This window comes from Aphidius gifuensis, linkage group LG3 (assembly GCF_014905175.1).
Source record: "Aphidius gifuensis isolate YNYX2018 linkage group LG3, ASM1490517v1, whole genome shotgun sequence".
Classification (NCBI taxonomy): domain Eukaryota; kingdom Metazoa; phylum Arthropoda; class Insecta; order Hymenoptera; family Braconidae; genus Aphidius; species Aphidius gifuensis.
The window spans coordinates 2,796,286-2,823,546 of NC_057790.1; the positions used below are offsets into that span (position 1 = coordinate 2,796,286).

At 22.5% G+C, this 27,261-nt stretch overlaps 1 protein-coding gene and 1 long non-coding RNA gene across 4 annotated transcripts in view; one reads left to right on the plus strand and one right to left on the minus strand.

The window, feature by feature from the left end:
• LOC122851447 overlaps window positions 1–27,261 on the minus strand; it is a 46,411-nt gene that overhangs the window by 3,290 nt on the left and 15,860 nt on the right. The window contains exon 2 of the long non-coding RNA XR_006373689.1: window positions 2,691–2,755. This is a non-coding gene — a long non-coding RNA (uncharacterized LOC122851447). The remainder of the gene's footprint in view (window positions 1–2,690; window positions 2,756–27,261) is intronic.
• LOC122851446 (protein eva-1) overlaps window positions 22,631–27,261 on the plus strand; it is a 65,088-nt gene continuing 60,457 nt past the window's right edge. For 2 of the 3 annotated variants that reach the window (XM_044150665.1, XM_044150670.1), the window contains exon 1: window positions 22,631–23,535. In XM_044150665.1, the coding sequence (XP_044006600.1) occupies window positions 23,436–23,535 (100 nt within the window). In that variant the 5' untranslated portion in view covers window positions 22,631–23,435. The remainder of the gene's footprint in view (window positions 23,536–27,261) is intronic. The other variant, XM_044150668.1, reaches the window with a different exon arrangement.

A 27,261-nucleotide genomic window follows, 5' to 3' on the forward strand; every position in this document is an offset into this window, starting at 1 on the left:
CATGTAGCATCAAGTGTTTGAGAAGAAAAATAAAAAATTTATACTCACTTGTTTATTAGTTTTGTTTTTTAATTTAGTTTACGTTATTAAAAATTCTATTTTGATTTTATTTCTAGTTTTACGATACATGTCTTTGTGTAAATTGTTAAAATTTATATTAATTTATTTATGTACATTGCATGTTTTGATTGATTTTTGTGATAAGAGCTTTGCTATTATCAACACTATTGAAAAAAAAAAAAATTCAAAATACAGAATAAAGTAAAATTAAAGAGAAAAAAAATTTTATAAAACTAGAAAAATCCATTGAACCATCTTGACAATTTAATATTGAATTTAACATTATAATACACTTTCATTGTATTCAAAAATTTTCAAGATATCTTGGATCTATAAATATACGACAAATGAAAATGTGAATTATTAATGATTTCCTAAAATTCAAGCATAAATTTACATTATTCCAATAATTCAATCATATTAATATCCATATATGTATTTAAAAAAAAAACTATATCAAATGGATAAAAAACAAATAATATTTTTAAAGTTAAAATTACATTAATATTTGCAATTCCAAAAATAAAATCTATATTTCATGATAAAAATACAAATGACCTTCTTTTTATTTAACAAAATAATAATTGCAAATTTATACTATTATCTATTATTTTCACCCTCAATTTTTATTGTATTGACATCCTGATTATTATACTTAAAATCTTTTATTCACAATATATATTCCCATCGTACTGCACACGTCAGTGAATTGAACAACAATTATGTGGGCAGAAATCTCAACTTCCCTTATTTATTGACACCCTTCTCCCTTACCCTTACTCATCCTTATTGCTGCGTCATCAACCCTCATATACTGGTTGACTTTTTCGTTGGCTAAAATAAATCTTCAATGAATTACTACAAAGTACGTATTCCACTCAATTAAAAAAAATATCTAATGAACCGTTAACTTGTTAAATTAATTAATTAAAATTATAATTATTTTTAATTCTTAAATTAAATAATTAACAATAAAGAAATGAATTTTTCTTTTAAAATTTTAATTCAAATAATTCATTCTATTATTTTTATAAACAAAAAATAATTGAGATAGAAAAAAAAAATATTATTTTCTTAGTTCATTTTAATTTTTGCTGATATAACAATTGGTTTATTTTTTTTTTTAGCATCAATAATTAAGCTTAGATTTGAAAATGAACTTTGGCTTTTCTCATTAACACTGATACTCTGAAAAACCTATCGAAAAAATCTCCTCAACTTTTTCTATCTATTTTTGCAAATGTCCGAAAAATACTATTAGTAGCAATGTCACGTTTGCCTACGTGTTTCGCGTAAAATAAATTTATTTATTTATTTATTTTATATTTTTTTTTTGTAAAGAAAGGAATGGTTCAATTTACCCTCAACGCTTTTGCCATCGTTACTCGTAACATCAGATATAAAAATACATAAATATAGACATATGTATTTGGCATAATAACTATTGGAGACTACAATATATACAGTTGACGTCTGAGAAAAAAAAAATACGTAAAATTTCGTTTGTTCTTTTTTTTTTTGCGAGTGATACGTTATTTTTTTATGGTTTTTGTTTAAGGGACGGCTTTGATGAAGATTTTTTTTATGATCCATCAATCCAAACGGTACTGAAGATGAACGATATGAAGTGTTTGAAAAATTATTGATTGATTTTTTTTAAAAATAAAAAATAAAACTATCATGTAAATATAATATGGAAAAAAAAATTATTCTTAATTATTTTATTAACACGACAATCAGACAAAATTATTTTATCTATATAAAAATTTTTTCGATTAAAAAAAAATATAATCATGAAATTAAACAAAAAACAAATTTATTATTATAAATTGAAAAATAAAGAATAAATATAAAGAGAAAATAACTTTTCTTTTCTATTATTGTAGAAAATTGAACATCCAATCGTATTGCTTCTATTCATTTCGAAATACACAATTTTGGTATGGTTTTTTTTTTTTGTTCTATATTCTACTTTTATATATATATATAAAGAGAAACAATTTTAGTTTCATGCTGATGCTTGTCATATTTTTTGAAACATGAAAAAAAACATTGAAATAGTAAAAAAATAAAAATAAACTTGAATTTGTTTTGACAATCAATGTATTTTTTTATTTATCATTTAAAATATAAAAAAAATTATTAATTTTCTTATAATTATTTGCTTGAAATAGAAGAAGACTTGTAATTCAAACTTGAGCAAGATATTTCTCTAACAATATTACATTAAACAACTATTCTCAAAGCTAAAAATATATAATTTAAATTTTATTAATTTTATTTTTAATTAAAACATGCTTTGTTCTTTTTTTGAATAATAAAAAAAATTATTTACTGTTAAAATTTGTCTAAATTATCATTGAAAAAAAATTGCATAACTCTTTTTTTTATTAAATTTATTTTTTAATTAATTTATTAATAATTTTTTATTAATTTTTTCGTATTATAAACTAAATAATATCCAGAGTAAAGTTATTGACTAATTATTTAGTAAATTTTCATTTAATTTTCTCTCATTATGATTTAAAATTTTTAATTAAACCTACAATTCATAGCTGCATATTTTTTTAATCATTAAAAGTATGTTTTAATTTAGAATTACATTGTATATTGTTTAGCTAAATATATACCTTATCCCATATTGTTCCAATCATTCGAAATAATCTCATTTCCGTTTCGACAAACAGCAGTGTATCTAAAAAAAAGAAGAAAAAATAAATTACAAAAAAAACTTTGAGTCATCAAGAAAACAAATAGTGTTGTATCTATTCACATTATATGTACAAAAACACCCTCTGTCACCTATATGTGTTAGATGTATGTTTAGAGCATGACGAGTCAATGTCAGATGCACACAAACGCTTAATTTTTTTTTACGCTTGAAAACGTAACGTTAACGCTTCATATTTCAAGTTCCGGCTTTTATATATTACATCATTTGCACAAAACAATATTTTTTAATTGCCAATTATATTGATAAATAAATTCAATTTTATTTAAAAATATAATTTAAATTTTAAAAGCTAAATTTTGTGTAATAAACAACACATTGTTTAAATTTATATTTTTTTTTGTTTTGTATTATTTTGTTTTAAACAAATTTTTTTAGGTCTCCTATTGTATAAAATATACCGAGACAAAGAGTAGGTGAAAAAATAGAAAATATATATATGAAAAAATTGATCAAACGTGTTTGAGGCATGATATTGTATTTTTTTTTTTTTATTTGATGTTTTTGATACTATGTATTTTGATAAATTCTGAAAATGACAAGCAAGTTAAATACAAAATGTATTTCAACAACAAAAAATAATCCTTTATGTTTTTTTTTTTTTTTTTTTTTAAATATAAAATTCAAAAGTTCAAAAAGAGAAAAATATAATTTTTTATATTTTTTTTATTTTATCCCATGTTGAAGTTTCGCATCAAGCTAATATTAAAAATTCTAATGAACATATAAAAAAATAAAAAAATAAAAAAGTAAACTAAACAAGTTGTAAACAATATATTGAGTTAAAAATTTTGAAATAATTTATTTATTTAAATTAACTATAAAGGAAATAATATTATTCATAAAAATCTTTAAATTCAATAATAAATTTATGAATTTTGAAGCTATAAAATAATGTGGTTGAACATGGTTAATTTATTGTAAAAAGCTAAAATGTCTCTTGAGTTATATTCATTTTGTTGTTATACAAATTCATGTATGTGCTCTTTGTCATCACTTGTATTTATATATATATTTATTCATGTAACTTGCACACATTTACAAACGAATGTTTTTCCTTTACTTCATACTATAACCCTGAGTAAAGTAAAAACTCTTGAAGTACATACGTGTATATAGAAAATGTAAATGTATGGTCATTGTAGTGAAAAAGCTCGTTGAGTATAAAATAACCCGACTTGTATCAACGTATATATTCTCATGTAATGTCAACAGTTCATTAATTAAAAGAACTCATCTCAACTAGAAAATATATTTATACAAATAATTATAATAATGATAATTATGAATTTAATTATCTTTAATTGTGTTTCGTTATGTAAAACAAATGATAATGAACAATTAAAAAAAAAAACACACACACAATTACATAACATGTTCTTATTGATGAATTTAATAATGATATAGTGATTTTTATATAGTTATTGTTGCAGCATGTTTTTAATTTATTTGTATAATTGTTGGATGATTGAAAAATAAAATTAAAAAAAAATATAAACCACATTACTGCTTTGAAAAATAATAATAATAATGTTTTATTATTTAAAGTTGAAAGAAATATAAAAATATCTTATCTAGAAAAAAAAAAAAAAAAAAAAAAATGCCATATCAGTTAATGTAAACAATAATAAATCATATTTTCAGTTTGATGAATAGTGAATATAGCATGAGTTTTTTCATTATATTTTGATGTTGGTAAGAAACAGGTAAAATTAAATAATCCAGTAGAATGATTAAAACTATGGCTTTATATTTAGAGCTACTTTTGATTTTTATGCTATCCCGTGAGTACATACGTCTAATAATATTCACCAAAATATATATAACAATGAAAATATAAATTAAATTAATAATTTCAATGGAAAAATAATAAATAATAAATAAATAATATCAAACATATTTTTATAGTTGCTGATGGAAAAGTATCAAGAAAACTTCAAGGTGGCTCAATTGTATCACCAGATATTATAAATCATCAAGTCTCAATACAAATAAATAATGAACATATTTGTAGTGGAATAATAATTGGTGAACATTATGTTTTGACTGCAGCAACTTGTATTGTATTGGATCATGATATTATTTTGGGAAATATTAAAGTTCGCGCTGGTTCAAATGATCTTTTAGATAATGATTCATCCTTTTTATCATATCACGAAGTTTCATTAGTTATTATTCATCCAACATTTAACATTCGTAATTTTTGGTCAGACGACATTTGTATACTCAAAGTTAGTATTTATACAAAATCATTTATAAAATAATAGTATAATTTAATAATTAATTGTTTAATATTATTTAACCATTAATAAATATATAATTTTAACTATTTACAGCTTTCAACTGGATTAGATTTATTTTATATTAGACCTGCAAAATTACCACTGAGTAAATTAATAAAAAATATCCTTCAAATTAGTGGATGGAGTGAAGATGTGAGTCATACATCAGATTTAATTTCTACACAACGTCTGAAACGATGTAATATTGAAAGACCGAGAAACTGTAATGAAATTTTTGGAACAAGTCTCAATGCAAATCAATTTTGTGGATATGGAAGTCCAAGATCATGTTATCTCACTTTGGTATTAAACACATTATCATATAGATATATTCCTTCAACTATATTTTATCGATTAAATAATCCTAAATGTTGTTTTAAAATTTCAGGGAGATGGTGGTAATCCTTTATTTTTTTATCGAACAATTTTTGGAGTTGTTTCTCTTATATCATCGTATGATGATTCACCTTTTATTTATACTCAAACTTTTAATTACAATAATTGGATTGATAATATATTACATAATTATTAATTAATAAATGCAATTGAAAATTATTATTTTATCATCTGTTGAAAATTTAAATGAATAAACAAAATTTCCATATTAAAAAAAGTATTTTTTTTTTATTTTAGTACAAGTTATTATTGAAGCTAAAAAAATGATAAATTAGTAACATTATCTATACCTTCCTTATCTTTTTTCTACATATTCTTTTTTTTTTATTTATACTAATACGTCAAGAATTAGATAAATTAAATAATGTATAATAAAAAAAAAATTATATCCTCTAATTTTATAAATTTAATTAATTAATAAATAAACAATTATATAGGTATCTTCATCACTGAATATTAATACTTTCACCCCATTGAACTTGTTGAATTAAAAAATAATGTAAAAATATATTTCAATAGTTTTATTAAAAATTGATTTATCTTATAATTAATTTTCATATTTATATAGTGATAATGATAAGGAAGCAAAAATATCGCTTAACATACATGTGCCTAATTATATTACCCGTCTAATAATACAAACAATGATAAAATTTTTTTTTTAAATTCGAATGAAAAAAAATCTACATAATAATTTTGGCTCTCAATGAGAAGCAACTGTTGACTATAAAAAAAATGATAAAAATTAAAAAATTATATTCAAAGCTTATTTTGCTTTTGATGATATTCGGTAAGTAGTTAATATAAAATAATAAATGAAGTAGAAATACTAATATTTTATGAAAAACATTTTTAGTTGTTGATGGAAAAGTATCAAGAAAAATTAAAGGCGGCGAAAATGTTCCATTCAATATAATAAATTTTCAAGTTTCAGTACAAATAAATAATAGACATATTTGTAGTGGAATAATAATTGGTGAAAATTGGATTTTAACATCAGCAACTTGTGTGATATTAGATAACAATGTTGTTTTTGGAAATATTAAAATTCGTGCTGGCTCAAATGATCTATCAGACATTTATTCATGTTCTATTTCATTTTATGATGTGTCATTAGTTATTATTTATCCCGAATTTGATGTCTATGATTTTTGGGTAAATGATATTTGCCTACTAAAAGTAAGACCTCATTTAAATACACATAATAAATAAAATATAAAAATATATTTGATAAATTAATTTAAATATTTTTAACTTGTAGCTTTCAACTGAAATGATTATTGATAAATGGCACGTAAATATTGCACGTATAGTTCAAGTCGGTGAAGCAGTAAAACATCGACTTCATGTCAGTGGATGGGGTGAACATCGTAGCGATGGATCATCAAATCCACATTATCTCCAAAGAATTAGTATTGAAAGAACAAAACATGAAGTATGTTTTCGTTATTATCATAGACTACTTGATACAAATCAATTTTGTGCATTTGGAGTTCCAAGGTCATCATCCGTAACTCAGGTAATTATATTACTAAAAAAAAATGAACTATTTAAAATTTGTTATTGTTATTGTTATTATTTTTTTTTGCAGGGTGATAGTGGCAGTCCAATTTGTGATTATCGAAAAATCTATGGAGTTGTTTCTATTTTATTGTTATTGAATGATGGTCAGGAACCTTTTCTTTATACTAAAGTTGTCAATTACAATTATTGGATTGAAGAAATTAAATTAAAATACTAATAATTTATAAAAATCATATAATTATTTTGTTTAAATAATTATTCGTTACTTTGTTATTTGAACTCTTATTTACATAAATATAATAATAAAATTCGGATTAAACATCTTCTTTCAAAAATTAAAAAATCATCGTATTAAATATTTGTAAAGGTAGATTTAAATCATGCTGCTATCATTATTTACAGACAGATGTTTCATCAAACTACAAGGTTAAAATATATTTTAATATATATCTCTTAATTGTAGACTTGAATTTTTAAAACTTGATAAACATTATAGTCAAATTGAATGATTTATTAATACTGTTTTTAACATCTTAAGTTATTATATATTTTTTACTTTTGACTTGTGACTTTTACATTGGTTATAAATAAAAAAACTTGTTCACGATTAAATATATATATCACCTCGACAATGCTATTAATAAAATTTCATATGAATTATAAATAATGAATTTTGATTATTTATTAAAAGTATATTTAATTTTTTACTGAATTTAATTTAAATTTGCAAAATTAAATGTCAATCAAACTCACTAATGTGTGACACAATGAATGACATAATTTATTCATCTTTATTAATGTTACAATAATGATATGAAAATAATATTTTTATTTTTTTTTTATTTTATCATGGATGAATGACGATATAAAATATGATATATTAGTCGGAAATGTGATCAGCTAGGTTGGCTTCAGAAGGGACTAAATGCTTTCACGTGCCAAGACCGGAACTAGATGGGGATCTACGGGTGTATATTCATTTAATAATAATAATAATTTATATTAGTATAGAAAATAGAAGGGCCAAAGAGTGTATGAGTCAATTTGTCTGGATATTTTTGTTGGAAACCATATATGCCAGATGACCTGAGACAATCTATTTTTCCCTTTTTTTTTATATATATATTTTTAATTTTTGTAAGTCAAAGAATTTTTAGATACTTTTTTTTTTATTTTAAAATATATCTTTTGTTAGTTTTTTAGATTTTTTTTGCCTTGTTATTTTGGTCATAAAAATTTTTCAGTTACTCAGAGTTTATATATTTTTTTTGGACATGAATCATTTATGCAAAAAATACATCATTTTTTTTTTTTTTTAATTTGCTTTGTTTTTTTTTTTGCTCAATCTGAAAAAATATTACATTTAATTTATTTCTTGAAAATTTAAATTAATTCGATAGAAAAAAAAGGCAAAATTATTATTTTAATATTGTACTTTTAAAAATATGAAGCTATCAAAAACAATTGTATGAAGAAACAAAAAATTAGAAGAAAAAAAAGTAAAAAAATACAGTAAAATAAAAATAGATAAAGCACAAAGAAACTCAATCGTATGAGAGATACTCACGGTATACAGAAAAAAAAATTCGACTAACAAAGAAAAATAGATTAAATTCTTCCCTAACAATATCCTTTTATTTTATTATTATTATTTTTTTTTTTTTGAAGGAAAAGACTTCTGTTTTCGATGAGTTCCGGCGTGAGGATGAGTCAAGCAAATACTTTTGGCTGCAGTGGAAAAAATAAGAAATTGTCTGGGCTACTCATAGATATAACAATCGATATCATCTGTTTCTGTTATTTCCTTCGAAATATAATAAAATGACTTTTTAAAATAACTAAATAAATTGTAAAAAAAAAGAAATTTAAAAAAGTGCAAAAAACAATCTATTTCAAGATTTTAAAAAATAGCAATATTTTTAAATTTATCAAGTGTATACATAATTAAATATTTATTCTTTGATAAAACTCTTGAGTTAATAAAATTCGATCACACATAAATTTTTAATGTCAATTAAAATTTTTTAGAAAAAATTTAAACTTGATAAATTGATAATAAAATAAAATTATAATTATATGAAATTTTATTTTTTATTTTTTAAATGTTTATAAAAATTTTAATTAAATCAATTAATTTCATAAAATTAATCAACAAAATAATTAAATTAAAAATCCAAAAATTTATAATATATATCACTAATTAAATTATAAATATATTCTTTGCTTTTAATTTTGAATTAACTAATTCAAAAATTAAAATAGAAAAAAATTCGTTTTGTTTTTTTGCTAAATTGAAACAATAAAAACAAAATTAACACAAAATAGTATATATAAAATTGAGATTATATAAATTCCATATAAAATTCTACAATTTAATTTCAAATATTTTTTGATGCTATTCATTTAAGCCATAATAAAAATCTTCATAAATATGTTTTCCAATTTCTGGTCAATTATATATACATATGGTGTATAGAATTTTTTTTCTAATTTTTTAAAGACCCACCACAGTGATTCTGTCTCTCTCATACGGTGATTTATTATGTCTAAATTTTATTTTCAAATGAAACGGACTATATCACATGTTGTAAGCTATTTGTAATGATCCAAAAACACGTCACATTTTTTTCTCTCTCGACACTCGCACACCCATCAAACTATTACATCCACTTTTTTTTTTTTTTCAACTCCAATGAATGCAAGTACATTTCTATGGATTCTTGTATCAACCTAAAAACTAATTGCATAGAAAAAAACGACCACAAGCCTTTACTTTGATATACATACGAAAAAAGCTTTAATCACATTTTAAATTGAAGAAATAATATAAAAAAAAAAAAAAAAGTAGGTAAATCGTTTTATTGAATGCAAAAATATAAATAAATAAAAGTCAAGAAAGCTGACAGTGTTGAAGGGAGTTACATAAGGATGCACACAAATCCTCCTTTAGAATTCAAAAGGATATCTAGACCATGTGTGTGTGTTTGTGTGTTTTTTCTTCTTTTTTTGAATTACTTTATTCTATTTTTTTTTATTTTCTTTTGGAGGGATCTTGCAACGTGTGGCTGAGTGCAGTGAAAAAAAGAGAGGTATATGCTGATATTGTACTTTATTTTTAAACATTCCCGTCACGAGAAAAGATTTAAAACCACAACGAAACCGCTAACTCACGTATACGACATCTGTGGAAAAATCGAACGTTAACCACCCTTATTCTGTTTCTCTTTATCACTCTCTCTCTCTCACCTTAACACTCATTTCAATATATTTTTTCCATCAGCCCCTTCATGATATACAATTCGTTTTTAACCTTCTCTTATACCCCTCCTCACATTCTTTTTATAAATGAAATAAAACAGACGGTCAAAAAAATATTTCATTCTCAATATCCACATGATATAGTCAATTTTTTTTTTTTTTTTTTCTTTTTGAGACAAATAAATTACTCTATTACCCCGCAATGCTAATGACATTAAAATTTTTTGTTTTTTTATTAATAATGAATTGTATATGGTAATGAAAAGAATAAAAAAAAAAAAAAAACAAATGTCAGTGAAAAACAAAATAAAAATTGCACTGGGCAACAAAAAATGTAGAAAGAAATCTCGTTATAAGTCGGCACCTTTGTTTAACGCCCCGCAATGAGGATGGTCCCATGGGAGTGCCTTTTTACCATGGCGTTATTGCATGGCTCTGTAAAATCAAGGCAAGGCTTGTATGAATAAATAGATTATAAGCTTTTGTGACATTATTATTTTTGGAGTACATTTAGCATAGTTGAATTTTTTTTTAAACTTATTTTTTCATCATGATAATAAAGAACAAAATAATACTCTACATAAATGAAGTGTTATAAAAAAAAAAAAAAAAAAAAAAAACGACATTTAATTAACGTATGATATTAATATGTAAGTAAACACCTAATAAAAAATTACATGGATGTTGATTAATTAATGTTTTATCAAAAAAATGTAGTTAAAAAAAAAAAATAAAATATGAGAAAAAAATTTATTGAGGAATTTTTTTCTGATGGAATGAAAGGTGATGTGAAGGAGAATAAAAAAAAAAATAAAAAACAACTATTTTATATATAGTTCAATAAAGGTCAAGGAGAAAGACGATTACTTTGATTGTCAAAAAGAAAAAAAAACAAAAATTTGATATGTTGATGGGGAAAAAAAAACTAGACTAGTAAAATTAGCTAATTAATTTTTCTATTAAATAATAAAATTGAAAATCATAAAATATAATTTGTTTATAAATTTATAATGTGTTAAGAGAGTGAGTGTCTTTACTTGGTGATTGAGGATAAAAATACGATATGGGGGAGATGACTCTTTGTTATTTTTCCATTTGCCATTTGTTGGTTTTGGTGATAGCTAGCAGCTTTTTTTTCTACCAACGTATATAGTATTTAATTTATATACATGTGTGTTTTGTGAAAGTGTAGATGTGGGATATGTGAAAGAGTAGATAAAATATATAAGCAAAAAAAATTGACCGTGTAAAAAATAGCAATTGGCAATTTTTCACATCAATTTTCATTGATGTGATGCCCAGGAAAATCAAATTTATTTATTTTCTTATTTTTAATAAATTAATTTCGATACAAAAATTTATATATTTTTCCAAATATATACATGATTTTTTTAATCAATATAAAAATATTAAAAATAAAGTTAAAAAAATTATTCCTTTCTAGTTTTTATAACTCAAAGAAAAAAAAGTGTATCGTTTGATATTTAATTTATTTTTTTTCCAAGAATTTCATTAACTTGACTTGTCACGTCAATGACAAATACTATCAATTTCCCTTGACATCTTCATTGAATTTTTGTTTTTTTATTTATCCAAGACTATTTTATTTATAAAAAAATTACCAATAAATCTTAAAAATAAAATTACTGGATAGTTGTTATAGATATAATCGTCAAAATATAAAATGAAAATATACGAGATCCAATAATCCACAGACAAAACAAGTCCCAAGAGATTCATATATGACATAACACTATTTCCATGGTTGTGCCAACAAGACAAATAGCATTTTCACAGACTATATATATCAACTTGATGAGTAAATAGTACGTAGCTTGTTTATATTATACACACATATCTAAATATTATATATATACACTATCAATTCGATTATTTGCATAAGTGCATAGTTGGCAAATATTCGGTTGGCAAGTGTGACATTTTCAAATGTATGGAGTTACTTGAGGGCGTCTAATGAATAATTCAACTCTATGTCAATGATTAAATGTCATAAATCATATAATATATATAAGCTATTCAATTGATCATGTCATAAATTTCAATGATATTTAGAAACTAATTTATCAATATACATTTATTTGCTTATAAATTAAATATAAATTATATAAAAAAAAAAGAAACTCATCAATGTAAAGTGGTAAAATTATTCAAACTAAAAATAAAATAAAAAGTGAAAAAAATATATAAATAAATAATATATTACAAATAATTATGTCTGCGTGTTCTTGTGTATATATTTGTGTATATGTGTTGGTTGAAATTTAGTGTTAGAAAGGGATTACGATAAGAAGATAAATTAAATCCTTCAGCAAATCAAAGTCTATAGTCTGTGATCGAAGATCAGGATAGATATGCATGTATTAAACTGACTTGTCTCGCCCACTCGGATATCTCATCAAGGCTATCAAGGGTTCACTCGTCCATGGTCTATATAGAATGACCGATTCAACAACCTATATACATTGAATCTTTATATATGTCTGTACGTGTTGATATATAGTTTACTTCATCGCCGATGGCATTTAGCCAAGTTCCATATTTGTATTTGTTGAGAGTCAAAACCAATAAACCCGAATAACAAAATAAAAAAAGACAAAATATATATATATATTCTTTTTTTTTTTTTGACTATTGACATATTGGAAAAAAAAAAAAAAAACTGTCATCAAGTTGAGCAATCATCTCATACATCACTTGGTTAATTTATAATGATAAATATATATAATATATATATGAAATTGATATTTTAATTTAGATATTTTGATTTTTAGAATGATATTTTATTTAAGGGATTTCGAAATAATTTATAATTTTTTAATTTATTTTAATTTACAAATGAGGAACATGGAAAAGTAGATGAATGCTAAATGTACTTGTTAAAAATTAATACAATTTGATATGTAAGTGGAGGAAGAGTTGAATTTTATAAAGTAATTACCATTTTAGATAAATGTGAGTCATAAATTTTTGGCTCAGGTATATATCAAGACAGATATGATTATTATGACATTGACGATATAAACATACAAGACATTATGATTTAAATTGATGATTATTAATACGATAAAAAAAAATATTTCATATATATTTTGTTATTTCTAATTTATTTAAAATAATTAATTAATTTTTTTTAAATAAATATGAAATTTAATATATTTAACATATAGTTGAAGAAATAAATTTTTACAAACTGACAAAATTAATATTAAATTGGACAGTAGAATTTTAGTTTCCGCAGTTGAGAAATATTTAACTGAAAATTTTCAAATGTTCTGTCTGATATTTCGAATAATTTAGAAGGAAATACTCGACAATATTTTTATATATATATCTGGTTTTAATTTGTATCTCAATGTGTCACAGATTTTGCAAATTTCAACTTAATTTTAATCCAAAAGAAAGAGAATGAAAAAAATAAAATTTAAAGCTGTATAAGCTGTGTGTCGATCTGTTGAATTTTAATTGATTATATTATTTATTCAAATGTAAATTTGTGGTGGTCTTGGACATCTAGCTGTCATCTTAAATATATTTTTTATACTTCAGCTATACATGGAAATTCAATAAAAATTAAATCAATTTTTTTATACTATTTATTTTTTAAACTAGCAAACAAAAAGCTTATAATTTTTTTTTAATAAAAAATTTAATATTTTCCAGAATAATCCGTTGTATTTTTTTTCAAAAAAATTTAATATTTAATCAACATTTCATCGATCCAATCGATATACGAATAAATTTTTGTATATATAAATGGTGCATAATCAATATCAGATACAACAGAAATAATTCCAAAAACTTTTCTGTAAGCCAGTACAGGACTACCACTATCACCCTGTTGAAAAAAAAAAAATATATATATATATTAGTTTTTTAAATAGATAAGGTGGTAGTTGTCTCTTGACAAAGATAATAAATATTACCAAAGTTATGTGAGTCGTTCCTTTTGGTATGGTATATGCACAATGTTGATTTTCATGAAAATATCTTTTAAAAATATCCATACACTCCATCTGATGTACTCGCTTGATGTTAATTCGTTGAAGATGTTGAGTTGGATCAACATCTAAATCTGGAATAACTCCACCAAATTGACCACCCCATCCACTCACGTACAGTGTTGCTTTTGTTATCCGATCTCTCAGTAAGTTGGCGAAATTTCTATTCCATTTTTCTATCGTCAATTTTGTTGTAAGCTTCATCACGTATTAATAAATGAAAAATTAATTTTACAGTTGAAAAGATGATAGTTTAAATTGATAGCTTACCTTGAGTATGCAAATATCATTTATCCAAAAATTAAACATGTTGTAATCGGGATGATAAATGACTAATGAGACCTTACTAAATGTAACATCGGATGAATGATTGCCGTCTATATAATTTGAGCCACTACGAATTTCAATATTTCCCAAAACAACATTATTATTCAATGTAACACATGTTGCTGATGTTAAAATGTGAATATCACTTATTATTGTTCCACTACAAATATGTGCATTTGTCATTTGTATTGAAACTTGAAAATTTATATAATCAATTGGAACTCGTGTACCACCGTGAATTTTTTTTGATAATTTTCCATTGACAACTAAAAAAATTTTTAATCAATTTTTATATATTTTTAATGTCTTTTTAAACTTACCCAATATAACGAAAATTAAAATTAATTTTATATTTAATATTATAGCTGTTATCATTTTAGTTGATATATTATTATCAACTTGTTTCAACAAAAACCAAAACTGTAATGTAGAATTTTAGCCAAATCTTATTTTGCGAGATTTTAAATTTTCTTATCATTTTTTATTTGAATATCAGTATTACCTTGTCTAATTAAATATTTGTTTTTTTTTTCTATATATTTTTTTTTTTGTACACGTGTCTTATCAGAATTTTTGTATTGTTTTAATATTAATTGTTTGAATAATTTCAAATGTTTGAACTAAATATTATAATAATTAAAATTCATTTTTTTTGCTCAAGATTTATATTTTTTATATTTCTTTATGAAAAAAAAAAACGTGAGAAAGATATTGGAGAAATAGATAATTCTTCTAATTTTCTTGTATTATTTCTTGAAAAAAAAACCAATGTTTTAGAAGTAATAATTTTTTTTATTGATTTAAATTATCAACAAATGGATAGCAATGATGAAAATAATCATTTTCAATTATATTAATTAATTAATTAATAATAATGCATAATGTCCCTCATCCAATCATTGAAATACAAAGTTTGAGTGTAAATAAAAGGTGAACTTTCATAAGAGGATATAACAGAAACGATTCCATGAATTATTCGATTTGCAAATACAGGACTACCACCATCTCCCTAGAATTTTACAACGACATTAATCATTATTTTGTTAATCAAATAGTTGATGATATAAATAATATACCAAATTGAGGCAAGATGATTTTGGACTTCCATATCCACAATTTTGTTTCACATCGAGTTTTCTTCTAAATATTTTATCACAGTGTCTTGGTCTTTCAATAAAAATTTTTTGAAGAGGTTGTGTTAGTATAGAGTCTAATAAATAAGTCACATCTTTACTCCATCCACTGATTTCAAGTCGATTTTTTATTGATTTATTCAATGCCAATTTCGCAGGTCTAAGATAAAATAAATGTAATCTTAATCCGGTTGAAAGCTGTAAATAGTTAAAATTATATATTTATTAATGGTTAAATAATATTAAACAATTAATTATTAAATTATACTATTATTCTATAAATAATTTTGTATAAATACTAACTTTGAGTATACAAATGTCGTCTGACCAAAAATTACGAATGTTAAATGTTGGATGAATAATAACTAATGAAACTTCGTGATATGATAAAAAGGATGAATCATTATCTAAAAGATCATTTGAACCAGCGCGAACTTTAATATTTCCCAAAATAATATCATGATCCAATACAATACAAGTTGCTGCAGTCAAAACATAATGTTCACCAATTATTATTCCACTACAAATATGTTCATTATTTATTTGTATTGAGACTTGATAATTTACAATAGTTGGTGATACATTTGAGCCACCTTGAATTTTTCTTGATACTTTTCCATCAGCAACTATAAAAATATGTTTGATATTATTTATTTATTATTTATTATTTTTCCATTAAAATTATTAATTTAATTTATATTTTCATTGTTATATATATTTTGGTGAATATTATTAGACGTGTACTCACGGGATAGCATAAAAATCAAAAGTAGCTCTAAATATAAAACCATAGTCTTAATCATTCTACTGGATTATTTAATTTTACCTGTTTCTTACAAAAATCGAAATAATAATGAATAATTTTCGTGAAACTCATGCTATTTACTATTTATCAAACTGTTAAAATGATTTATTGTTGTTTGCATAAACTGATACGCTATGAAATCGTTGAGTGTAATATTAAGATACATGTTCTTTTATTAGTAAATATAATTTTTTCTTATTTCACAAAGTTGATTATTAAACAATGTTAAATTTAAATTAACCCAATCAAATAAATGTTCCACCACATCATTGTAACGTGTCTTATTTTTTTTTTGTCATTTAATTGTGTGATCAAAATCTGCTGTATTTACAATTCACAAATAGATGATCTTTATTTTTTATATCATTACTTTAATAATAATAATGCTCATACGCCTATTTTTTTTTTCAGTTTATCATTAATTAAATATCATAAATATATTTGATTTAATCAATAAAGAAATAATTTCATGAAATATACTCGATACAATTAAATGTACTAATGATTAGACATCATCTGATTAATCCATTCATCGTAAGCCAAAATTTTTGTATAAAGAAAAGTCGAATCTTCAGTTATTAATGAAATGGAAACAATTCCATATATTTTTCGAAATTCAAATACAGGTCCACCCCCATCTCCCTGAGATGATTAATTTTTATTAATTTCAAAAATTCAATCATTAAAATGTATAATTAATGATAGTATAATTACCCAAGTAACACGTGCAGTCTTTGGTATTCCATAAGCACAATACTGATTCTTTCTCAATGCTACATCATAAATGAAAATACATTCAGGCTTTCGTGGTCTTATTATTTGAATTTTCTTAAGAAGACGTTGGTAAATTACTGTATTACCACTTGGCTGTGTGCCCCATCCACTGACTTGAAGTCGATTTTTTATTTTATCATCATCTCTGAACAATTTTCCAATTCCTACAAATCTTTCATCAATTGTCATTGCTGTTGTAAGCTGTGTAATATAATTAATTAGCAAAAATAAAAATAATATGTATGTATAATTATTTTAAGCTTACTTTCAGTATGCAAATATCATTTGCCCAAAAATCATACACGTTAAATTTTGGATGGATAATGACCAACGAAACATCAAAGTATGAAACGTTAGGTGAATAATCGTCCAGAAGATCATTTGATCCAACACGAATTTTAATACTAGCTAAAATTATTGAATTTTCAAGTATCACACAAGTTGCTGATGTTAAAATGTGATATCTACTTATTATTACACCACTACAAATGTGGATGCCATTTATTTGTAATGATGCCTGATAATTTATTTTATCAAGTGATACGCTTTTGCCACCTTGAATTTTTTTTGGCAATTTTCCATTGACAACTGCAGAATTATTTTTATTTTATTAATTTATTCTATCTAATTATAAACATGTATACAATTATTAATTATAATTTATAAATTATATGAAGGTACTTACCTAGTATAATAAAAATAAAAATTAATTTTAAATATAATAATTTTTTTTTTATCATTTTAATGAGGTATGCTCTTTTCGAAAGCTAAGATTTTAATGGAATGATTTTTGTCAATTCGCTATGAATTTTTTAATTAAAAAAACTGAGATTTGTTTGTGTTTACTGATATGCTATTAAATTATTAATTTAAGTATGATGTGGTATTAACACGCCACTCAAACGATTTTTGAATTTTATTATACTTAATCATAAAAAAATGAAAAATAATTTTTTTTTTTACTCAGCAAAAAAATAAGTGTGTTTATCAAAAAACAGATAACTCTTTTTTGGTTTATTATAAATCAAATATGATAATATACACGTGTGTATTTTAATTTGAAAATTATATTAATTTTATTTATTTAAAAATTGTGTTAAAATTTGAAATAAATATATCGTAAAATTGTAGAAAAAATATCCCAATCAAATTATTGTGTAATGATGATAATTTTATAAATCGGTTTGTTAGATTAGTCTTTTTTTTTTATTTGGTTTTTTGTTGAATACACACAAGAGGCCAATAAGGTTACTCAGAAGAAACGATGTATGCCACTTGGGATTAATCGTCCTTCTGTTTTTCCTTTTTTTTTATTTTCATTATTTTGTTCTCTTCTCAACTCTCGTTATTTCTTTTCTACGCAAGCATAGCCAATAGAAAAAAAAATTAAATTAATACCCTGCTGTTTTCAATGCATGTATGTGCTATGCTATGCATGTTTAATTTTTTTTTTTTTCTTACTTCATTTATTTTTATTCATCATATATAAAATATCTCAAATGTAAGTTCTTTATCAAAATTTTTTTTTATTTTTACATACACATGTTTTACTTTGAAAAAATTCAATATTCAATTTTTTTCAGCCACTATTATTGAAAGTACTTGAATTTGTAAATTTAAATTCAACATAAGTGGTGTATTATATGTATAAAATTGTGCAGTCGAGTGACGATGAATGTACACAGAAAAACACTGGCATTTTTATGTTGAAATTTTGTAGCTCGATTTGTTTTTTATTTTATAATTTTTTTTCTTTTGCAATTGCTTTTCAGTTTACTAGTAAATATACAACTGCAACATGTATGCAAACACAAATTTGCCAATTGCACAGTTCTAGTAAAAATCTCACTGACAAATATATTATCAAACAAACACCGAGGACAAAAACTCGTATCAATTCTAACACGATACAAAAAACGATTCTCTTATATTTTAGAAATAAAAAATTATAATAAAACATTGCAAGAATTTCGCAGAGTAATCCAAAATCGTGAAAGATTATGATGAAAGCATTTATAGAAGAAAAAATGTATCCAGTGTAAAAAATAAAAAAAAGAGAAAAAAAAAATATATAGACTACAAAAAAGAATGAAAAAATGAGTTGATAAAGTGAGTAATATATATAAAAAAAAAAAAAAAATAGAAAAATATAAATGTCTTGTCTTGAAAAAATGGTAAGACAGTGAACACAGGTTTCGTGTTGGAAAGACAAAGTGTTGGAATGACATTGAGCTGACGTTGGAAATAAAGCTAAGATAAAACTGAAAGTAAAAGACACAAAATAATTTGAGTGACGTCTCATTTAACCAATTATTAAACCAACAAATTTATTCTAATGAATTGTTTTATTTGTTATTTATAATTATATATTTTATCCTATGGAAATTTTTTTAATCAAGTTGCAAATTACTTAAATAAAAAATAACTTGTCATATAATTTAAAACGTATCAAAATAAAATATCTAATTAGTAACGAGATTTGAATAATTTAAAAATGAGTTCAATAAGTAAATAAATAAATAAATTTCATTAATTAAAAATTGTTTATCAATTTTTTATATTTAAAAATTGAAATGTATGATTTATTGAACTCTTTTGTTTTTAATAACAGCAAGATTAATTTCTTCAATTATGTACTAATTAGATATAAAAGTTTATGAGAAAGTTCATCGTCTCTAATGAATTGTATAAAAAAATTTCATTTATACATGAAAAGTGGCTTAAACGTAAAATGACATATGAATTTTGACGTTAATGCATATATGTTAATTTTATTATTCAAAAACTAAACTTTCCTGCTAAATTGAATAACAGACTTGATATTCATTTATATGAAATTTAACATAGATGTATTTTATCATGTGTTAAAAATAATAATAATAGTATATTTTGACAATTGTAGTTGAAATAGCAGAAACAAATTGGCGGTAACGTTTTTATGATTTTTTATTTCTAAAAAATAAAAAAATAAAAAATTGAAATTCAACTAAATTTTGTCTTTGCAAGTAATTTTTTTCTTTTTTTTTTTTGCTACTTACGCCTTTTTCATATTACATCAAAGACATCATTATTTTAAAAAATTTTAATATTTTTTTTTATTTATTTTTCTTTTATATAACAGAAATAGTATTATCATTATTATGATTTAATTTTTTTTTGTTTATTTTTTTTCATATTTTATTATGTCATATTTTTATAATAAAAAATACTGAGCTTGCACAATTTTGTTGTAGGTAATTCTTTATCCGTCTACTCTTGGCAACGTGATTGTTGCCTCGGGCTTTTGAAATACGGGAGAAACTTAATAATACTATTTTAATAAATCTCAAAAATATTATTATATATATACATTGTAATTGAAGAGTATACTTATTAATTATTATAAAATTTATATAACAATTTTTTTTCGTATAGTTATTAATAATGTGGACATTATTTACTTGTAATTATTTATTCAGTTGTATATAACTTTTTTTGTTCTTAACATCACAAAAAAAAATATGAATGAGTTTTATTCATGACTTGTCATTTGATAATTGACATATAAATTCATTTATTTATATCTTTTTTCTTATTAAAAATTCTCAAGTTGACAGCCATTTTACAAGAGGATCATCAAAAAAGAAAAAAAAAAAAACCACAGAGGTTTTAATAAATATAAATAACAAAATTAATAAATGGCAATAAAAAAATTTTAAAAATAAAAGAAACATTGAAAATTTTATTGCCATAAAACACTTGACTTTTTGCAAGATAAAATAGGATGACTGTATTAAATTCAAGTAGCTCAAAAATTGTTCGAAGCAAATGTGAAATTCGTAACATTTTATTTATTTCAATCAACCGAAAATTCACATAAGAAGCTTTTTGGATTTATATCACCTACAACAGATTCATCTGTTGTTAAATTTTGTTTTATTTTTTATTTATTTATTCATACATATGACAAGTACTCGCTTAAATTTTGACTGACATAAAAAAATAAAAAAAAATATTTTATAAACTATTAAATGAAAAATTAATTATAATTATTATTATTTTTATTTACGTTGTAATTTTAATTAATACTGCAACGTAAAAGTTCATTATTTCAAAGTAACAACAAAAAAATAATATTAACTTGACAATTACAGTGTAAAAAAAAAAAAAATATATACAAAAAAGTTTTGTAATTGTAAAAAAAAATGATGTAATTTCTTTTGAATTTATAATAAAAAATTTTTTCTTTTTATTCATTTGAAATTTTATGTGCTTTTGAATATTATAAAAATCGTAAAATCAAAAGTGCAGTTTGATATTTGTTTACTAGGATATTATTGATCCAAAATAAACCTCACTGAGCTTTCATGTTTACTGAGGTAAAAAACTTCAGTGCAGTGAACATTCAAGTTGAATTGAATGGGCGTGTATAATATATATACATACACTTACAAAATACATGTGTTATATTTGAGTCATCTTGCTTATTCGTTGATACAAGGCACTGAACAGTACTGTGTTCGTAAAAAAAAAAATGATAATATTTTTTAAAAATGTAGCAGGTTATCTCAGGCCGGATATACTCATCCTATTTTTTTTTTTACATTATTTTTTATTTAACATGAGTATTTTCAGTAGCTTTTCATATTTGATATATCAAACACTTGATTCTCACCCACATGGCCCCTTCAGTCAACCCACATTAAATTAAATGTATTTTTTTTTTTTTTTTTTTCAATACACATCTTCTTTGTTGAGATGAAATGTTCAAGTACAATAAATTGAATTATGTTGTCTTGTAAGTTATGAAAAAAAAAATTTATTTTAATAAAAATTGGAGTAAAATATCATATAATATTTAAAAATTTATTTGTTTATTAGTTATTTTATTAAAATTTTCATTTTCCAGTATTTAAATTTTTAATTTTTCTATACACCCTTTTAATAACACGATTAAAAAACAAAAACAAATAAACTTATAAAAAAGAAATAATAATAAAATTGTTAGTTACATTATATTACTCTTTTTTTTATAAATAAAAAAAACCAAACAACAATTATATTTATTTTTCAAGTAGGGGTGTTTATAATTAAACAAGTTGTTTTGACGAAAAAAAAAAATTTACACACAGCTAAAATAAAATATGATTAATTAATAAAAATTATAAATATATATTTGTTAATTGAAATAGACAAGTTTTAAAATGTTGGACATGGTATTGCCAAGTATTTTATAGACTGACTGATTCATCGTGATAGATGGCGCTTGTTCAAAGAGAGAATTTAATTCGCTCCTCTTAAATGTCATGCGCCGCCAGGTTTGAAAATTCAAGACACCCCATCAGTCGTCCAACAGTCGTCGTGCTGTTAACCACTCGTGCATCGTTGTTAAAAAAACACGTGATTTATATTTGTATAATAACAATACAAAAAATTTAATGTCATTAATCACGTGTCAATAGTGACTTGATTAAAAAATTCTTTTATAATTAAAACAGAAAATATCAGTAATGAAAATAAAATTCTATTCTATTATTAAAAAAAAATTATAAAACATTTAAATTAATAAAAATATCTACGTTATATATTTTAAAACAATATAAAAATTAAATTAAAATATTAAATTAAATAACTTGTCAACATATATTTTTGTTTTTTAACATTTTTTTCAATCAAATAAATTTTCTGTGTATTGAAATTAATTGTTATCCACAAAAAGCTCATTGAATATTCTACCAGTTGATAAATGCAAACTTTAAAAATCTTAATTTAAATATTTTCATAGAAAAAAAGAAGAAATTTAAAAACATTAAAAACTTTGGTAATTAAAAAATAAATAATTTAATAAAAAGTGTGTGAAGTGTATTTGAAGTTAAAATATATAACAAAACAAATAATTGATAATTATAATGAATTAATTAAATTATTGTACATGGAAATTTAATTAAATAAAGTGGTAATAAAAATTAAATAGTTGTGAATAAACTTGTGTTATTACTAATAACTTATTAGTATTTGTGAATAAAAAGTTTTGTTGTTATTAAAAAAATAAATAATTAAATATTAAATAAATATAATACAAGTGTTATACAAGTGTGTATCGTAGAGAAATGAATTGGACCAATGTGTCTGGATGATAATATTTAAATGTTGCAGTTTGAACAACATTTAGTGACCAAAATGTCAGTAATTATAGTTTATTTTTTGCTACTTGGCCACTTGCAGACTGCATACATGGACAATTTGGGTAATGTATTTTTGTCATTATAATTTATATTATTATATTTTTATCTATTATTTGATAAACCGCATATAACCTTAAACCCTTTTTGAATATTTAGTATGTCACGAATAGAATTAATGCAAATAATGTGGATAGACAAACACGTATGCTCTAGTCTCATATATATGAAAAAGCTGATTTTGCAACTGCGTCACTGGTTGCGAATGTGATTTAACTCAAGTACAATATATACTGAATAAACTAACTAACTATTTTATCAGTATTATATACAATCGAAAATTAGCCAGTTCTATATTGGTTTCTATCGTTGTTTTGCATTACTTCAATTAAATCAACAAACTCTAATATAAATTCAAATTTTAAATTATTCTATGTTATAACAAACAGAAGAAAAAAATATATATATATAAAAGTTATTATAAAAATATTTTATGCTTTTTAATTATAAATTATTATTTTATCTATTTTTATTATAACCGTTAATGTTTTTTTTTTTCGAGTATTATATGAAATATTGGTGAAATAATTTTTTAGATTTTTAGTCAAGATTTCTTATGAAACAAGGGAGAAGATAATTACTTGGTTGATTATTACAAATTTTTTTTTTGTTTTATTTTTAACTTTGTAAATGTGTATATGTGTGAATGGTCAATTAAAAAATTCTTAAAACTTTTTAGATTTTATCTGAGAATTTATAAAGTCAAACTGTTATTTTTAATAACACATAAATTTATTTTTTTTAATTATAATAAAATTTTAGTTTATTATTATTTTGGGGTTAATAAAATATGATTTTTTTTTTTTGTTTTAAATATTTGCAGTGGTTGTAGTGACCATTGCTAATTGATGATGTATTTTGGAAATTAAAGTGGGTCAATCTTGACTGGAGATGAAGTGGTTTGTGAATGCATACATACATATACACATGCACTTGATGTCACCATGAAGTTTGCCAACTATACTGACATGTATTATATTCGAAAATTATTATTTACAAACACCAGTACAACAACAACAATGGCTATTAGAAGCAAAAAAAAAAAATACTATTTACCATACGTCGCAATTTTCAATTAATAATTAATAATTACATTTGAAAAAAAATAGTTAAATGAATTATTTAAATTTAAAATAAAATTTAAAATAATAAAAATATTATATTTAAAATTACAAGTTGATATTAAATTATTTATTAGGCATTTAAGAAACATAAAAAAAAATAATAACGAGTAAAGACAAATAAATTCAAATGAATTATTTGAATTTCCAAAAAATACAAAAAGTTAATATATTATTAATAATTTAAAAAAATTTAAATATTATTTTGTAAATGAGACATTTTAATAATGTTTTTAAATATCATATTTATTGGAAATTTGTCAAGTTGTGCAAGATACCAAGACAAGATCTGTCTCTGGTATCTGGGACAATCTAGATTTTGCATTGAAAAATATTTGAATAAGCATTTGCATCCAAGTAAAATACGCTTCAACGCGTACACAGTGCTTACACACTTGAATGAGCTTTATTCCATATTTACCTTGTTAGTAAAAAAATTCATCTGTTTCATTTGTTTTTCATAAAATAAAAAAAATATCACTCAAATATAAATTATTATATTTTTATTAAATTCATTTTGATTGTCTTGAAAATATCGTATTAATTCACACTTCATTTGACAATTTATATGCAAATTTTATTATATACTTGTTAAATAGATATTGCTTGTCTAATTATTTGAATTAATGAGTGTATATATGAGAATGAAATACTCATTAAAATTTTGCTAGTCATGTAAAAAATATTGTTTTTCAATTCACAAAAAATTGATGTTAATATTTACTTGATGATGAAAAATTATACCAAAATTTTCATGAAGGGAAAATGTATATTTGATAATGTTTTTAGTTAATCTCCATTTAGATAGATTGATTTTTTGTGATTGAAAAACTCGATGGAAATTGTAAATTTATGTTTGAAATTTTAGAACACAAAATATTTCATTGGAGTATATATCATTTTGTATTGTGATAAATTGCTTATCACAAAATGACCGAGTGTTGCTACTAAATACTCGATTTATTTCAATTCAAATTTACAAATAATATCATTATTTATTTTTTAATCGTTGATAAAATTCTATTTAAAAAAAAAAATCAATTAAATCCATTTTTTAAATATAATTATTTCTCAAGCTGAATAAATATTATTTTTAATTCGACTTTTTGAAACTTTGCGATTGCGTGGTTTCTATAATCGAAAAAAATTAAAAAAAAAAAATAAATTAAATGTAAAAATATTATATATATAAAAAAAAAAGTATAAATGTTGGTTTAAAATTTTTTTTCATCTTGGTTTATAAAGCTTTGTTGACTTACTCAATGCAGTGTTAAAGTAATGAAGCTATTCAAGTGAAAATACACTTCGAAAAATCATGTATTCACAGAATAAAATTACGGTTTAGTATGTGTCGAATGGAATTTGATTACTCTCTCAAAATTTACCAATGATTGAAATAAAAAAAATTTATTTTTTTCAATTACTTACACCAAAAATACCCAAACGTCATAAAATATATGGAATTTTTTTTAAAAAATATCTTATTCTTTTCTTTCATTTCAATACTAAAAGATAAAAATTATTACTATTATTATTATTATTATTTTCTCGCATTACCTTGTGAATTTGAAAATAATATATTTTTCTAAAAAACCATGAATTTTATTTTACAATTCGTTATAGTTCCAGCACTGTCAAATAAAAATTTCTGAGAAACTAGAAAAAAGAGATGAGAGATAAAGAGAGAGGGAAAAATAGGAGAAAAAAAAAAAAAAATTTCTGACAAATGGGATATAGAGTTACATCACTTCCCTGAGTTGCCATTAAGAGACCCTCGCAAAACTTAAATCCTACTCCTCAGAGGAAGTTTATTTTTATTTTATTTTTTTTTAGTTCGATAATAACACAAAAACGTTCAGTAAAGGTTTAGTAGCTCTACCAAACCGTAAAATTCAGGTCAAAATTTACCATCAATTTGATTACTTGATTTTCAATGTTAATTATTTATAATGTAATTGGAATTATCATCATTTAAGATGATTAAAAATGTAGATGTTATGTTGATTAAAAAGAAAAAAAATAATCATAAATTTATTTCAATAGAATTATAGTAATAAATGTCGTGTTTAATGACATAAATAAAGCAATGTAATAGCGATAGTTTTATGTAATCTTGGAAGATCAGCGGAAGAATAAAAAAAAAAGCTGTTAAGATAGATGATTTTCTATCTAGTGACTATTTGTGAGAGGGAGTCGAGGTCATATATATAATACTATTCAACTGCGCAACCTACACAATTTCCAATAACATTTTAACTAAATATATATAAATTCCATATAAATAGTAAATTGGTACAAGTCGACTTTACCATCCATGAAAACATTTGCCGAGAAATAATCGAATCGTATTTTCTATTGAGCGCTTGAACAACTTGAAAACACAAAAACAAAATGAAAAAAAAAAAAAAACAATAGGGTAAAATAAAATTAAAAAAAAATTATTTACAATAAAAGAAAAAAAATCAAAATCACAGAAAAGTAGAAAATGAAAAAGAGGAAAAATCTTGCAAGTTCACCTGGTGCATATTTATTAGACTTTTTTTTTATTTTTTAAAAATTTAATAAAACCTATTTAAATAGTTGAAATAATGATGCAAAAATTATCACAAT